Source organism: Rhinatrema bivittatum, chromosome 4, assembly GCF_901001135.1.
Source record: "Rhinatrema bivittatum chromosome 4, aRhiBiv1.1, whole genome shotgun sequence".
Lineage (NCBI taxonomy): Eukaryota > Metazoa > Chordata > Amphibia > Gymnophiona > Rhinatrematidae > Rhinatrema > Rhinatrema bivittatum.
Genome location: NC_042618.1, coordinates 120,408,971 through 120,426,827, shown reverse-complemented (window position 1 = coordinate 120,426,827; position 17,857 = coordinate 120,408,971). Strand labels below are relative to the sequence as shown.

The 17,857-nt window shown below is 42.6% G+C and overlaps 1 protein-coding gene across 1 annotated transcript in view; it reads right to left on the bottom strand.

Moving 5' to 3' along the window:
- Nucleotides 1-17,353, bottom strand: part of LOC115089364 (sodium/bile acid cotransporter-like) — a 37,602-nt gene extending 20,249 nt beyond the window's left edge. Inside the window, exon 1 of the mRNA XM_029597454.1 lies at nt 16,956-17,353. Coding sequence (XP_029453314.1) covers nt 16,956-17,353 — 398 coding nt within the window. The remainder of the gene's footprint in view (nt 1-16,955) is intronic.
- Nucleotides 17,354-17,857: the final 504 nt, after the last annotated feature.

The following is a 17,857-nucleotide window of genomic DNA, read 5'->3' as shown; positions in this document are numbered from 1 at the left end:
CAGTTTTAGGACCAGTTGTGTTTAATATCTTCATGAGCGACATTGCAGAGGGGTTAGAAGGAAAAGATTGCCTTTTGCGGCTGAAACTAAGATCTGTAACAGAGTGGACACACTTGAAGGAGTAGAGAGAATGAAAAGTGATTTAAGAAAAATTGAAGAGTGATCGAAGTTCTGGCAGGTGCGATTCAATTTCAAGAAGTACAGAGTCGTGCACCTGGGTGCGGAAATCCAAAAGAGCTATATGTGATGGAGGATGAAAGTCTACCGTATATGAACCAGGAGAGGGACCTTGGGGTGATTGTGTCTGGCGATCTGAAGGTTGCAAAGCAATGTGACACGATGGTAGCTAAAGCCAGAAAGATACTGGGCTGCATAGAGAGAGGTATAAGTAGCAGGAAAAGGGAAGTGATAATGATCTTGTATAGATCCTTGTTGAGGCCTCACCTGGAGTACTGTGTTCGGTTCTGGAAACTGTATCTGAAAAAGGACAGAGACAGAATGGAAACTGTCCAGCGGAAGGTGACCAAAAGGGTGTGGGGTCTGTTTTAGAAAACCTATGAGGAGAGGCTGAAGGATCTAACTATATGTACCCTGGAAGAGAGGAGGTGAAGGGGAGATTTATTGCAGACCTTCAGATACCTGACAGGTATCAACAATGCTCAAACCTCAAACCTTTTCTGCTGGAAAGGAAAGAGTAGAACTAGGGATCATGATATGAAACTCCAGGGGGGATGACTAAGAACCAATATTAGGAAATATTTCTTCATAGAGAGAGTGGTAGATGCCTGGCATGCCCTCCAACAAGAGGTGGTAAAGATGAAAACATTTAATGAATTCAAAAGAGCATGTGACAAATACGCATTTTAAAAGGGGTCCAGCCGCATGCGAAACTCCTGTTACGCGCATAAGAGCCAGGCCTTGGCAGAGGGGAAGTCCGGGGGTGGGGATGGGCGGGGATAGAGGCGCCCGGTACAGCGGCCATTTGCTACTGTGCCAGGGGATCTTCAGCGTGCGCAACTTGCTACAGCTCCTTTGCAGGAGCATAAAGTAAGTTAAAAAAATGGGGGGACCTAGGATAGGGATAGGGGGTGGGTAGGAGAGGGAAAGGGGAAGGGGAAGGGAGGTTAGGGTATGGGGGTAGGAAAGTTACCTCCCAGTCTGCTCCTTAATTGGAACGGACTGGAAGGGAACTGGGGAAACTCAATGAAGCGCCACCGCGCAAATTAGCTAAATTCTACCCCCCTTGTGTGCCCTGCCCGGGATTTTATAACATGCATGCGCCAGCGCACGCATGTTATAAAATCACGCATCCATGTGTGCGCGCGCATATTTTTAAAAAATCTACCCCTAAGAGAGCAACTTTCAAAGATCTCTGCGCAACCCCGTATACGCACATATATGGGTGCATGGAGTTCTACTATAGAATTTTATAATCTCTATGTATCTGGTCCATGTAGATAATAAAATGTGTGTATATCCACCCCCTCAACATAAGTGCAAAAATGTGCCATTCATTGAAAGCCCGTACTTTACTTATTTTATAAAGTATATTTTACACACAAAAAATATATAACATGTATGTGTATAACCCTGATTTACACATGGAAGTAGGTATATTTTAAAATATGTACACATACTTGAAATCACTAGTTTACCCAGTCCACCTCTAGTTCATCGAGACCCTCCTAGTACTTCATTGTGAACTCCCACCCAAAAATAATAGCAACAGAATGCTAATGTCAATCTTTCAAACATTGTTTTTTCTGAGATTTTAATATGCATGTGGACCAGGTCCCATTAAACCTTTTTGGAGACTATGTCTCTCTGTGGTAGGGAACACCGTGCTGGTCATACTCTAGGCCTGATTTTTTTCAATCCATCATCTTTTTTTTACCAAATATCAGCTCAGATTGTTTCCTGGTTAAATCATTACCTCATCTCCTGCTACATCCAACCAAAGAGACCCTGCCCAGCAAATAATACAAAATAACCTTCCACTTGGAAGTAAGGTCCCATTGAACAGGATGAGTTTAAAGCTAAACTTATTCCGCTGCTACAAAATCTTGCTGATGCTACCCTTCCTGCCTTAGTGAATCTACAGGAAAGCTTTATCATGTCAGTGCTTAATGAGCTTGCACTAATGTAAAAACATACAAAAAAGCATCATCCCATTGCTCCTTAGTTCACTTGCTCTCTACGACAATTAAAGCAATCAGTTCGCAGGCTAGAAGAGAAATGGCGGAAATTACCATGCTGGACAATTTTCTACCATACAAGAACCAACCATGCAGATACCAGGCAGTCATAAACTCATCAATCAAGGCTTATTTTTATAATCAAATTTCATAGTCTTTGAATAATTCCCATGAACGTTTTTACACTGTTTGTCATCTGACGAATCCTCCATCGCAATCCCACAACTTCCCAAAGGCGGGACATGATACCATGCTACCAAAACTATTTGCTTCATTTTTCTTTGATAACATTTCCACTTTTTGTGCCAATTTCCCTGATGATGTTATTATGCCTGTAGACAATATTTCCCTGGAAAAGACAAGATGAGACTCTTTTGCTCCTGTTTAACAACTTGATATTATTCAAATCATAGCAAATATGAATACTTCTTCAATCTGTCTTTTAGACCTGTTCCACTGCATTATTGAAAGTAATACGTGAAGACATAACCACTTTTGTGACTGACTTAGTGAATTTATCACCTTGCATCTGTCTTTGAAGAGAACATCAATTAGACCTATTTTGAAAAAAAATCTGCAGGCACAATTTTATTCTCCAATTGCCATCCCATCTCATCTCTGCCCTTTCTCTCTATAGTTATTGAATCTATTGTTTTGCATTATCTTTTTGAATTTTTTGACCTACAAGATAAACTTGTCCAATACCAATTTGGATTTAGAAAGCACAATACTGACACACTCCTGCTTTCTTCCTTTGACATCATCCGAAGATGCTTCAGCTATAGTATCAAATTCATGTTTATTTCACTTGATGCTTCAGTATTTGATACCATAAATCAAGAGAGCCTGCTGAGCCAGCTCTCATCCTTGGGAATCGTTGGTACTGTTATAACTTGGTTTAGATCTTACCTATTTCATTGTGCACAGCAAGTTCGCATTAATAATGAGACCTTCGCCTATTCCCGATTAAAACTGGTGTCCTCCAAGGCTCTTTTCTCTCCACTGCGCTATTCAATATATACCTCACTCCTCTCTGCCATCTTCTATCAAACCTTGGGGTTCACTACAGACTTTACACAGACAATATTCAAATCTTTTTTCCTTTGAAATCCACATTGTCATTAACAACTCAGTTTGCCTCTCTCGCCTTTCATCTATATGTGCTTGGTTACGACACAACCATTCTAGTTCTATTTCTAGTTCTTTCATGCTTTCCTTTCAATAATATTCCCTCAACTCTCACTTTTGACAGGCACTACATTAAGATCTCTAATTAGGTCCGGAGTCTGGGTGTTACTATAGACCACTCTCTTTCTATGCAATCCCATTTCAAATCTGTAGTTAGAACTTCTTTTGCTAAGCTTCACATGCTGCGCTACCTTCACCTATTCCTTGATCCTGATTATTTTTGAACCATCCTTTAGTCTCTAATTTTCTATGGTATAGATTACTGTATTTCCCTCTACACTGGACTCTTGATCTGTGTTTTAAGATCTTTGCAAATAATCCAGAATATCACTGCACGGATCCTCATAGGCACCAAGTTGCATGACTATATTACCCTTTGCTCTCTCCACTGGCTGATAATATACTGGCAAGTATAATATAAATTAGCCACTACATTCCATAATCTGCTAAACAATATCAAATCTCCATGGATCTCATCAATACTAAACATCCACACTCTGACTCAAAACCTTCGGTCCTCTAGTCAAAACCTCCTCAATGTTCCTGCCCCTAAACTGACTGGCTCACCTTACTGAAGTGTGCTAGCATAACTTTTCTAACATAGTAACATAGTAATGATGGCAGAAAAAGATCAAAAGGTCCATTCAGTTTGCCCACCAAGTTTCTTATGGTACTTATTTATTTATTTATTTATTTATTTAATAATACTTATATCCCACTTATTGCAAATCAATTGTGCTTGGCGGGTTACAACATCACAAAATCAAGCAATCACAAAATACAGCAAATGATTAAAATGCATTAAAAAAAAATCTACATCATAACTTGTATCATGCTAGCTATCAATGAGGACACACTTACTCCGTTAAAAGTCTGCTTAAATAAATAAGCCTTTAAATGTTTTCTAAAAGTAGTATCTGCTGTGCCGTGCAGGTTACCCCCATGTTTCTCTTAAGGGTACTAGCAACTACTGCTCCATGCAGTTATCCCTAAGCCTTATGATAACCCATAAAAAATGTACTGCTAGCAACATTTTACTGGGTGATGAGCCTTCTTGAAAATTCAGACAGTGCTGCTTGACATGCTTTGCTTACGGACTTGGCTCTAGAAGCAATTCTTTACTTTTTCCCTTATGCCTGCATATCAGTGCCCCAAAACGTAAAAGTCAGGGCCCGTGTTGGTTGTCAATCTGAATCCAATTCTTCTCTCTCCTCCCGCCGTCAAAGCAGAGAGCAAGCATTGCAGTTGTGTCAAAAGCATCAAGGTTTATGAGTTAAGGGTAGTAATCCCATGCTTTCTGTTAAGGGTAGTAACTCCTGCTCCGTGCAGGTTACCCCCATGCTTATCAATTCCCAGACCATAAAAGTCGGAGCCCTCATTGGTTGGTGTCTAAATCCATTTCCTCTTTTTTCCCTTCATTGAAGTTGAAAGCAATGTTGCAGATACATCAAAAGCATCAAGGCTTATTGGTTAAGGGTAGTACCACTGCACCAGTGTTGCAGATCTTAGTATCATCTGCAAATAGACAAACTTTCTGCAATGTTGCTCACAAAGATATTGAACAGAACCAGTCCCAAAACCGATCACTGAGGCACTCCATTTAATAAAGTTCTCGCTTCAGAGTAGGTTCCATTTACCATTACATGCTATCTCCTATCAGTCAATCAGTTTGTAATCCATACCACAACCTTGGCGCTCACTCCCAAGCTTCTCATTTTATTCACAAACTTCCTGTGCGGGACCGTATCAAAAACTTTGCTGAAATCTAAGTAGATCACATCAATCGCTCTTCCTTGATCCAATTCTCTAGTCACCTAATCAAAATAAATCAATCAGATTTGTCTGACAGGACCTTCCCTGTTGAATCCATGCTGCCTGGCATCCAGCAACCCACCCATTTGTAGATAGTTCGCTATCATTTCCTTCAGTAGTGTCTCCATTAATTTTCCCACTACCGAGGTGAGGCTAACTGGCCTGTAGTTTCCAGCCTCCTCTCTGCTACCACTCTTTTGAAGCAGGACCACAAGCGCTCTTCTAAAATCCCACGGCACCACTCCCGCTTTCAAGGATCTATTTAACAGGTCCTTCAGCGAACCTGCCAGCACATCTCTGAGCTCCCTCAGTATCCTGGGATGTACCTTATCCGGTCCCATGGTCTTATCTACTTCCAGTTTGCTATATCTTCCCATACATTCTGTTCTATAAACAAAGTTTTGTCTACCCCCCCCCCCCCCCCCCCCCATCCCCACCTATGGACTTGTCAACCAGCAGTGGTCCTTCTCCAGGATCTCTCTTCAGTGAATACCAAACTGAAGTATTTGATTAATATTTATTTATTTATTTATTTATTTATTTAAGTTTTTTTATATACCAACATTCAGGACGATAGTCCCATCATGCTGGTTCACAAGAAACAGGGGTGTAATAATAATAAAACTTTACAATTTGAACAATAGTGCAGAAAAAGCAGTTACATATAACAAGGAAATCAATAACTTGGAGTGAGAAGGAAAATGAAGATCAGATAATTATATATAAGTATAGATAGCATTGAATAAATAACATTTATTAACGTTATTACTAGCGAAGCGTGTTGATTGATGGGAGATTAAATAATGTTGGAGTTAGGAAATGCCTGCGTGAACAGCCATGTCTTGAGTTTTTTCTTGAATGTTGAGATGCTGGGTTCCATTCTAAGATCCGGGGGAATGGAGCTCCATAAAGTTGGACCGGCTGTGGAGAATGCCCGATCTCTAAGCGTGATGTGTCTGGTAGTTTTGGCTGGAGGGTACTTGAAGTGAACCTTTGTAAGCATCTCTTGTCGGTCTTGTAGAGTGGTGTAATCGGAGGGGGATATGGAGATCGATTGGAGCTAATTGATGGATGTTTTTGAAAATGGTGAGAATGGCCTTGTAGATTATTCTGAAGTGTATGGGCAGCCAATGAAGGTCCATCAGGATAGGGGTTATGTGTTCTCTTCTCCTGGTGTTAGTGAGTATACGGGCGGAGGCATTTTGGACCATTTGCAATGGTTTGGTGTGTGATGAGGGGAGACCTAGCATGATGGTGTTACAATAGTCCAGCTTTGCGAAAATGATTGATTGTAGAATCGTTCTAAAGTCATGTGTGTGGAAGAGAGGTCGTATTCTTTTCAGCACTTGGAGCTTATAAAAGCAGTCTCTGGTGGTTTTGTTGATGTTGGCTTTCAGGTTTAGGTGATTGTCAATTAGAACTCCTAGGTCTCTTACTTGTGTAGTATTTGGTACGGTAGGATGGGTGAGTGTGAGGGAGCTGTTTTCTGGTGTGATGAGTAGAAGTTCCGTTTTTGATGAATTTAGTATCAGGTTGAGACTTGTGAGAAGCTGTTTGATATTTTGGAGGCAGGTTTCCCAGTGAGACAGAGTTTTTGCGAGTGACTCTTCGATGGGGATCAAGACCTGGATATCGTCTGCATAGAGGAAGTGTTTGAGATTGAGGTCGGTGAGAAGTTTACATAAGGGTAACAGATAAATGTTGAACAAGGTAGGAGACAGGGATGAGCCCTGAGGGACTCCTACTGACGCGGGGTGAAGAGAGGATTCTTTATTATGAATCTTAACCTTATATCCTCTGTTGCTGAGGAAGGTTCTGAACCATGATAGGGCAGTGCCTGAGATACCTATGGCTGTTAGTTGGTTGATGAGAAGGGAGTGATTAACCGTATCAAATGCAGACGAAAGGTCGAGTAGTAGTATCAGAAGGAAGGCTTGTCCTTTGTCTAAGCCTAGGATGATGTGGTCAGTCATAGAGATGAGGAGGGCTTCTGTGCTTAAAGTTTTACGGAATCCGTATTGTGATGGGAATAGAAGGTTATTATCTTCAATGTAGTTTGAGAGACGTGAGTTTACCAATTTTTCCATTATCTTGGCTATGAATGGGAGGTTGGCTATCGGTCTAAAGTTGTTAGAATCGTTTGGGTCGAGATTTGGTTTTTTGAGCAGGGGTTTGAGTGAGGCAAGTTTGAGGTTGTCAGGGTAGAATCCTTGTGTAAGGGAGCAATTTATGATATCTGCCAAGGTTTTGGAGATAGATTCTGGAATTGATAGTAGTAGTTTGGCTGGGATGTGATCTGAAGGGTGAGAGGAAGGTTTCATTTTCCTAAGAATTCCTTGGATCTCAATGGATGAAGTTGTGTCAAGTTCTTCTAACTGAGTGTAGTTGATTGAGGGTTGAGGAGTGGTTAGTGGAACAGTGGGGTTCGTGGGGAGCTGTGATAGAAGAGTATTGATTTTGTTGCTGAAGAATAGAGCTAATTCTTCCGCTTTCGATTGAGCTTGGTCATGAGCAATCTCTGGTTGGTTTAATTGTGTGAGGTTGGCTACATAGCTGAAGAGGGCTTTGGCATCGAATACAAGGTTGTGTATCTTCGAGGCGTAGTAGTCCCTCTTGGATCTTAAGGTGCTTGATTTGTATTGCTGCAGAGATGATTTGTAGATTGAAAGGGTGTTGGTTCCTGGTTTTTGCGCCATTTAGCCTCATTTTGTCTTAGTTGGAGTTTGAGCTTTCTTAGTTCTGAAGAGAACCATGGCTGTCTTTTGGAGGAATTCTGGTGTGGTTTTTTTGTAATAGGGGGGCATAGCTTGTTAGCTATAGTTTCGGTGATTGTATTCCATGATCGAAGCGCTGCGTTGGGATCTGTAAGGTCCAGTTGGTGGAGTAGTGGTGAAAGGTGATTGTTAAGGTCTTCTGGGGAGCAAGTTTTCCTGTAATTGAAGGAGGGCGAAGGAGTGCAAGCTGGGTTGGTATCTTTTATAGAGAATGAAGTTGTTATGAGGTAGTGATCTGACCACGGGACCTTAGTGCAATTTGGGATAGATGCGGGCTTGATTGCAGCGTTAACGAAGATCAGGTCTAGCGTGTGGCCAGCTTTGTGGGTAGGTTTGTTAACTAATTGAGTGAAGCCTAGTGCTGTGAAGGCTGTGAGAAGAGTTTCACAGTTAGGTGATAGGGTAGGGTTATCAACGTGCATGTTGAAATCACCTAGAATGATAGCTGGTAAGTCAAAGTTGATGAGGGAGGAGGTTAGTTCGACCAGTGGTGAAGCATCTGATTCCAAGAGTCCTGGGGGAGCATATACGAGAAGGATTTGGAGCTTGTCTGAGGTGAAGAAGCCGAATTCAAGTTTTGAATTGGAATTGGATTGATGTAGAGAGAATCTGAGGTCCTTTTTAGTTGCTAGAAGAATACCTCCTCCCTTTTTTTTTTGACGAGGAAGCGAGAAGAAGTCGTAAGCCTCTGTAGGTAGTTGATTAATTATTGCTGTGTCTGTGTCTGATGGTTTGCACCATTTCATCGTTTCTCTCCACACATTGCTCCTCATCACCTTTCAATTTCACGGTACACCTTTCAATTTCACTTCTGGCCTCCCTTCTTTCTCTGATATATTTGAAAAATCTACTTTTAGGGATCTGCCTGCTTCTTGCAAACTGGACTGGCCATTGTTGGAGACAGGATGCTGGGCTTAATATACCCTGGTTTGACCCAGCATGGACTTTATGTTGTTTTTATGTTAAATTCCCTACCCAACAATGTAAAATTATGCACTCAATTTTGCAAAATTCTGTATATTTTTTTGTCAAAATAATATACTGCAGGGGTGAGCAACTCTGATTCTTGAGAGCCACAAACAGGCCAGGTTTTTAGATATGCACAATGAATGTGCATAAGGCAGATTTGCATACAATGGAAGTAGTACCTGCAGAACTAACTCATGCATATTCATTGTGCATATCCTGAAAACCCAGCTGACTGTAGGATCCCCGGGATAGGCATGGGAAGCCCACCCTGAAGTCTCCTATTTATTCCTCTCCTCCTTAACCAGATTCTCATTACCTCTAAGAACATAAGAAATTGCCATGCTGGGTCAGACCAAGGGTCCATCAAGCCCAGCATCCTGTTTCCAACAGAGGCCAAAACCAGGCCACAAGAACCTGGCAATTACCCAAACACTAAGAAGATCCCATGCTACTGATGCAATTAATAGCAGTGGCTATTCCCTAAGTAAAATTGATTAATAGCCATTAATGGACTTCTCCTCCAAGAACTTATCCAAACCTTTTTTGAACCCAGCTACACTAACTGCACTAACCACATCCTCTGGCAACAAATTCCAGAGCTTTATTGTGCGTTGAGTGAAAAAGAATTTTCTCCGATTAGTCTTAAATGTGCTACTTGCTAACTTCATGGAATGCCCCCTAGTCCTTCTATTATTCGAAAGTGAAAATAACCGAGTAACATCTACTCATTCAAGACTTATGCATGTCCTATGCATGTTAACCCCTCACTCCCAAGTTTGAGCTCTGGCTATAAAACTCAGCACTGTCATTCCTTCTTCACCCTCTTGCCCAAACCAAACCAAACACTATAAATTTTTTTGCTCTCCAGATCAAAATCCAGCACAATCCAACTCCCATCTTCCCTGTTCTGAACCCAGCAGTCTCATTCCTCTTCCCGTGGATCCTAGCACACTCATTCCTTCTTCCCGATCGACTCCCAGTCTCTCACCCCCCACAGCTCTTCCAATCTTTCCCTCCTCTCCCTCCATGCCCCTTGCTCGACCCCAGTAGTTTCAGTTCTCCTTCCCCTGCCCAATTATAGATCTCAATTCCCTCCTCCTCCCTGCCTCCTGCATGACCCCAGCAATCTCATCTTTCCCTTTCCTCCACAGGAGCTGAACCCATCACTCTCATTCCTCATCTTCCCCTCCCCCTCTCTTGCTTGACCCTCTACTCTCTCACTGCTTAACACCAACAGTCTCATTTCTTTTTTCCATTCCCCCAGCTGACCTGACTCCATGACTCTCATCCCTTCTTCTCCACGTCCCTTCTGCTGGCCCCAGCACTCTTATCCCATCTCCCCAATGTTGGACCCAAAGAGTCTTATCCCACCTTCCCATTCCCCCACCCAATCCTTGCACTCTCATCTTTCCTCCTCTCCCCTTTGACCCCAACATTCTCAGCCCTAATCCTCCCCCGCTGCTGGATCCCAGCAGTCTTACCCTTCCTTCCCCCTCCCCCTCCCCCTCCCCCTCCCCCACCCTACCTGAACCTTCTTATCCCTCCTCCTCCCTGCTCAACCCCAGTGGTCTCATCTCCCCTTTCCCTTCTCCCACCCAACCCAAATCCAGCACTCTTATTCCTCCTTCTCCTCTCCCCTGGTCCACAGCACTTTTATCCCTTCTCATCCCTCTTTCCCCTTCCCTCACCTGATTATTGCACTCACATTCTTCGTCTCAAGCACTATCAGCCTAATCCTCCTCCCTGATCAAACCCAGTGGTCTCACCTCTCTTTTCCCTTCTTGCAATCTATCTTTGGACTCTCATCCTTCCTCCTTTCCCCTTTGACCCCAGCATTCTCAGCCCTAATTCTTGCCACTTCCCCCACTCACGCTGACCGCAAGCAGTCTTACCTTTCCTTATCCTTAGCGCAGTGGACGGTGTTTGCCTGAGACTGGTGAAGGGAGCACATGTGCTGGCACACACATGCATATTCCACTAGTCTCCAACAGACAGTGCGCTTAGTGCATCATATTGTATATAAGGATAGTCACCCTCTAAGTATTAAGTAATAATTAATTCAAACTACAATGCAGAAACAAAATGTTGCTCAAAGATGCAGAATTTTTAACCTTTTAGCACAGAATTTTCCCCAAAGTACTGCAGTAGTCATTCCCACTCTCCTCCATAACTTCTGTTCCCTCAACTCACTCTCCCTTGCTCTTCCACCTAGCCAATCTCTATCACACTACTCCTTACCAACTTTTCTTTTCTCTCTGCTCCAACCAGCCTCTGCCACTCTCATCCTCTCTCCCTGCCAGCCTCTCCTTCTCTCCCCCTCTACCTTCTTTCTCCCACCCTCCCCCATGCCTCTTTCTCTATCTCCTGGCTTCTCTCTTCTACTACCTTAGCCTCCCTTTCTCTCTCCTAGCCCCCAGCTTCTCTTTGCCACCCACAACCTCTCTCTTTCTCCTATTCCCCTAGCCTCTCTCTCTATTTATATTCCCCTTCCCTTCCAGCCTTCCTTTCTTTCTTTAAACTCCCATTCCAGCTGCTGCATCATTTGGGTGTCATAGTTGCTAAAGTTCCCTGAATCTCAATCTGTTGCCAATGCTGATTCCATCCTGGCCCACACAACTGGCCGTTGCTTTATCTGAGTCCCAGCAGGCTGATATTGCTGTGGCCAATTCCTCCATTTGCAAGGGCCAATGTTGCAGTCATAGTCACCTTTTCTCCTGTATTACCAGATGCTGTGGCCCAGCGGCATACTCTAGGAGAGGGGGGCAGGGATGGGCCATGCCTCTGGGGCTCTGGTTGTAGGAGGGGCGCTGACTGACTGCTTCTGCTGCTCAGGATGTGTGCATGTGCTTGGAAAACCTGACCCCCCTTCCCTTCTGTTCCCTGCAGGCTGTCTGGAAATAAAGGGGCTGGAGATGAAAGTAGAGGGCTTTTCTCTGTTGAGTGATATTCCTACACTAGACATATCTGCCCAAGCCTAGCCAGGGGAAAACAATGGGATGAAGGGGTGAGGGGTAGCATGCTAGTATCATCCTGGAGCAGGGAAGATAGATATATAGAGAGAGATTGTATAAGTTGGTGGTGTGTTGGAATACCTCTATTATTTCAGTGTTGCATAGGCTAGTCTCAGTGAGGGCAAGGGACGGAAGGAACAGGGTTTCTGCTCTTTGGTTCTCCTCTGAACTTAATGGGCAAAGGCAAGAGGTTGGAGATTAGAGGAGATGGATTAAATCTCATTCATAGGAAGATAAATTTGTTTGGTGGAAGGTAGTCAACAGGTAATGTTTTTGAAAGCAAGCAAGCAAAGAAACAGTTTTTGAGGGAATGGAATGAGGAGGAGGAGGAAAATATGCCACAAGAGATTTTTTTTGGATTATGCAATCCCTGTTGGAGGCAGGTTGTAAACCAATGCCAATGATACCTGAGTTGCTTGCTTGATGGTGATAGTTTTGAGAGATTTTGGAAGGGAAAAGTTCAGGAAAATTGTAGATCCTTTGGGCAACTGCCGGATGAGGTGGAGGTGGAGGGATTGGAGGATGGTGGGGATGGGGGTGGGGGTGGGAGATAGGGCAGAATAAGTAGAATTATAAGGATGGGATGGGTATGGAAATGTTTGCCTCATTGGGTAGTACAGAGTTGAATATTTTGTCATCTTGTAGAGCAACTAAATGTTGTTTGGATCCGTGCCCCTCATTTTTTAATAAATTGCTTCCAGATGATTTGTTGCAGAGGTTACAATCTTTTATTAACTTCTCTCCTGAGGAAGGTTCTCTACCAAGTGTTTTGAAAAAGTCTGTGGTGACTCCTGTTTTGAAATGAGGCACCTTGGATAGGATGAATTATGCTAGTTACCAGTGGCGTAGCCAGAACTGATTTTTTTGGATGGGCCCAAGGTTAACAAACTACTAATTGTACTCCAATGGGTTCCTAAGAAGTCTACAACAGCCCTTACGCATCATGAGTGAAACCTTTTGGAATATTTTAACTCTTATTTCAAGCACTTACCAGCAGTAAAAATTCCTTATAAATCTTATTTATTGCAATTTATAAATACAAATATCAGTTAAAAGCTAATAGCACATAAACATCAGATCAAATCAATCATGTCATAAAGCAAATATCAATGTATTCTTTCACAAATCCTCTTTTCAGAAAGGCAGAGATCACCATAATTACAGTAAATAATCATAAGAGCAAAACTACAACAGTTCATATTACAATCCAACATGAAAAAAAACAAACTATATACAAATTCTGGAGTCACCTAAGCCAAAAAAAGACTCCCTCCACTGCTAAACATTTTGTGAAGTAACACAAATCCCTGCAAAAACAAAAAAACACCTTGAACCTTGCCATACCATATGGTAATAGCATTGACTCTCAGTAATCAAATAACTGCAACCTTATGAAAATGAAGCAATGCAAATACTACACCGGCCCTAGGGCATTAATACACCACCTACTAAGATAACCGAATAAGCCGGAGAAACTACACACTAGCAGCAATATTGCACCTCAGTCACACATAGGCTGACTTTTACCTAATACAGAAATAAGGGACTACAATTTAGAAAAAGAAACATGGAAACCTGAAAAACCAGAGTCTGAACAGTGGAATGCTAAAGAGCAAAATACAAAATTATAAGAAATGCACATACCCAAAGATGGCTAAATCTCAAAATAATTTTTTTTTACCTTTGTTGTCTGATCTTTTTATTTTTCTAATCAGTTGGTCCCAGTCTCTTTTTTCCACTTTCTCCAGGGTCATTTTCTCTTTCCATTTCTTCTCTCTCGCCTATCTTCTTCCCTTTCTCTCTCTCACACAATACACCAAGGCTCATGCTTTCTCTCACAGACTCCCTTACACACACAAGCTCTCACTCTCATATGTTCTACCACACACACACACAAGCTCTCACTCATGCACTCAGGCTCTCATTCTTTCACACACAAACACCCACACTCAGGCTCCCATTCTCACATATAAACACCCAGGCTCCCATTCTCATGCACAAACTCCTACACTCAGACTCCCATTCTCACATGCATGCACCGGGCCTCACCACGAAACCTCTTCTTCCGCTGCTGCAGCTTTACTCCGACTTTACTCCGACTACTCCGAAACGGAGGATGGACTTCAGGACTGCATAAGAGATTGTTATACTTGTGGATTTCCAGAGATAAGTGCACATTACAACTTTTATACGTGGTGCATTCCTCTGATGGTGTTATAGCTCCTTATGGGAGAATACATGAACTCTGGTATAAGCGACCTATGATTAGAAAGCCCCAGTGCTTCGTGGGCTTCCCCTATAAGCCGCAAGCAGTCAGTGGCACTATATGACGGTCGCAATATACCTCTATTAAGAGACTGGATATGAGCTCTATGCAATAGCAGAATTTATATTATATTGTTTTGCAGCTTTACTCCAGCAGGCCTTTTTCTTCGCCGCCACAGGGATGAGCTCCCATGGTGGCCTTGCTTCGGTGGGGCCAGACTTCTTCTTCGCCGCCATGGGGATGGGCTCCCGTGGCGGCCTTGCTTCAACAGGGCCTTCTTCTTCTTCAGTCACCCTGATAATGGAGTCGGCAGTGACCAGGCCTCATTTGGTGTCAGGTAGCCCTGTTTAGGTGGTCCTGAGCCCATAGTGGGTGGGCCATGGCCCACCTAGACCCACCCGTGGCTACACCACTGCTAGTTACCATCCTGTGTCTAAATAGCCCTTTTCTATCTAAAGAATTTGAGAAAGTGGTGTATTATTAGTTAACTAGTAATTTGGATGAGATTGAGGGGGTTGGATATGTACCAATCAAACTTTAGAAAGGGATATGGCACAGAGACAGTTTTAGCAGCAGAACAAGATGAGATTTTGATATATAGAGATAAGGGGTATTCGGTGTTTTGATATTGTTTAATTTATCAAGTGCTTTTGACTTGGTGAATCATGGGTTGCTTTTGGAGAGATGTAAGAAGCTGGGACTAGGTAGGACAGGGCTGAGATGGCTCATGTCCTTTTCGACAGGATGGTTGGCAGTGGTTCAAGTGAGGGGTGAGTTCTCTGCTCCTTGTAGTTCAGATTGTGGGGTAGCCTCAGGGATCCCTATTATCTCCTTTGTTGTTCAATCTCTTTTTGCAACCTTTAGGGTCAATTACCTGGAAGCAGGGTTTTAAAGGGTTTATTTATGTGGATAATGTTCAGCTTTTGTTTCCGATGGGTAAGAGTCTAACAGAATCCATGAAGAAGATAAATGATGGGTTGGAATATCAGAATGGTTTGAATCCCAGAAGTTGCTAGTGAATATGGGAAAGATGGAATGAATGCATATGGGGGTTGGGGGGTGGGTAGTCCATATTGTTTTACTTTTCATCCATTATAATGACTACAAATGTTTAGTGATGTCAATATTACTATGAATACCTCAGAATGTTTCTGTTACAACCCCCCCCCCCCCCCCACCTTCCAAAACCCTCCCTGATTCAAAGTGCCCCTAATCTTCATTTACAGGACATGGTAGCTTATTTAATTTTTGGTTTCCCAAGAAGGATGAGTGTGACATATTTTTTAATTCACCTTCACTAGTTGCCAGTTGAAAAAAGGGCACAATTTAAGTTAATGACCATGACGTATAAGGCATTGCCAGGGTTGGGTGCCAGTTATCTGCAGGACAGGATCAGTAGCTATGTACCTAATCGAAATCTGCATTCTTTTAACAGCAGCACTGGTCCATGTCCTAACTAAACAGGATGTTTGTAAGGTGGTAAACAGAAAAAGAGTGTTTTTAGTATGTGGCCCTTTGGAGGTGAGAGTGGAGGTGAATTATCTCTCCTTTAGGAAGAAGGTGAAGGCACAACTCTTTCCATTGTAATAAGGGCCCTATTCTTGGTCAGTTTTTGGCAGGACAGACCGGGGTAAGTAGGAAGGTGGTTTTGTGGTTGGGTAATTTGTGCTGGATGTTTTGTTTTTAATGGGGGTTTTATGATTGTTTTTATGCTGTGCATTGTTTTTAAATGTCCTGTAATTTATTTTGATTTATTTTAGATTTCAATACACACCTCTAATTGCCAGTGATAATCAGCACAATTGTGTAGATAGGTGATTTCTGGAACTTAAATGAAGTGAATACTGCAAAGCGCAGAACTAAAATCACAAAATTATGTGTAACAACATATAAAGCTTGTACTCTGCGGTCAATAAGGCTCCAAATTGTGAGTGCAAATAAAAACATCATTTAATTTACAATGGAATTAAAACAGATTCCTATCACAGAGCCTAAAAGCTTTGTTCAGGTAAAAGAGAATGCCAAATGAGAAAGACATAGAAAGACGCCACAACTAAGGAAGAGAGTGGCAGAACAAAGGAGGAAAAGAGACAGATTGGAAACAGATAAATAAATACAAAATGGAAAAATGAGCTAGGAAAAATTAGTGAGGAAAAAAACTCACTAGATAAAAAGAGAGACCACAACACTATATGTGAGGGAAACAAAAAAAACACAATGGGGTGGATGCAATATAAAGCGCTCTGAAAAGCCAGCGCCCACTTTCCTAACGTGCGCATGGCGCCCACAAGGGGTCGCCATGCAATACTCAAATTAGGGGGTCGTGCTAGCAAGGAGGTGCTAGGGTCGCTTGCCTCCTTGCTAATGTGACCCCGCCGCGGGTGCCCGGTTATGAAGACCGACACCGGTAAACTTGCCTCAGCCCCAATGATAGAAAAAGATATTCAAATTTCTGTGCAGGAATTATTTTATATGATGGTATTTTACTTATGCTGCCTCATATTAGCTGTGCCTCATCTAAATTCTATCCAATTATCTTATTATCTTGCACACTTTCCCAAGGGGAGTGAAGGAAATCCTTCCTGCACCTATGGAAGGAATATGCATGCTATTCTTGTTCATGAACGCTTACCTGTTCTGCTGTGTCAGATATGAAGGAGGAGAGGATAAGTACAGTAGTGTAACGTATATAAAAGAGGAAACTTGGCAGGATGTAGATAGGAGAGAAGCCAGTTCTTACCTGAGATTCATGTCTCCTTTGAGTGCTAAACTCAAAATGTTGGAGAGATTTCCACCAGGACAGCAGCCACAGATGAGCACTGCCAGAGACTCAATAGGACTCAGTTGGAAGAGGTTGGCCAAAGCAAAGGCTGTTAGGGGCATAATCCCATACTGTGCTATTACAGCTATACCAACCCCTTTGGGTTTGATAAAATGAGCTTTGATCTTAGGTATCTCCATGGTGCAACCTAGTGACATCATGACAATGAAGAGGATGATGACAGAGATGACATCCACAGCTCTGTTGGTGATCTTCTGGCCAAACAGGAAGGGCTCTGTAAAGTTAGGTGAAACATGGTCCATTTTAGCTAGATCCCAATCCATCTTGTTCCTGTAAATTTCACTGGTGCCATTCATTGTGCATATTCTGTAACCAACTGCCGAAGACTGGGGTAGAGACAAGAAGAGTTTTAGCCACGCTGGGAAACAGTGCAGGAGATTTATTGTAACTGTTTATGCCAAAAACAAAGCTTAGCAGCAACAGAAACAGAAAAATACAGATTCAGGGTAGCAACACAACCCCCCTCCCCCAAAGTGAAACAGTTTACCTTTATTCAAGGTCAGAGCATCTCTGTTCCTTTGGATCGCAGATCAAGCTTTTCACGCTCTCCCTGATTATGGTGAATACATCACCTATGGGTGCATTTATTTCAAGGCTTTCCCTGTGCAAACCTTGACCCAGATTAAAGATGTGCAGTTTTCCTGTAACATCGGGTGGCTTGCGCTTCTACCCTGTTATTCCATCCTTGAAAGAATCGGTTTTAAAGCTGGAGGCAGAGAACATCAGATGAGGGACTGGTGTTGAATCATGAGATTTTTTTTACAGAAGGGCTCTGTTGGGGAAACCTTTCAGAGGAGCAG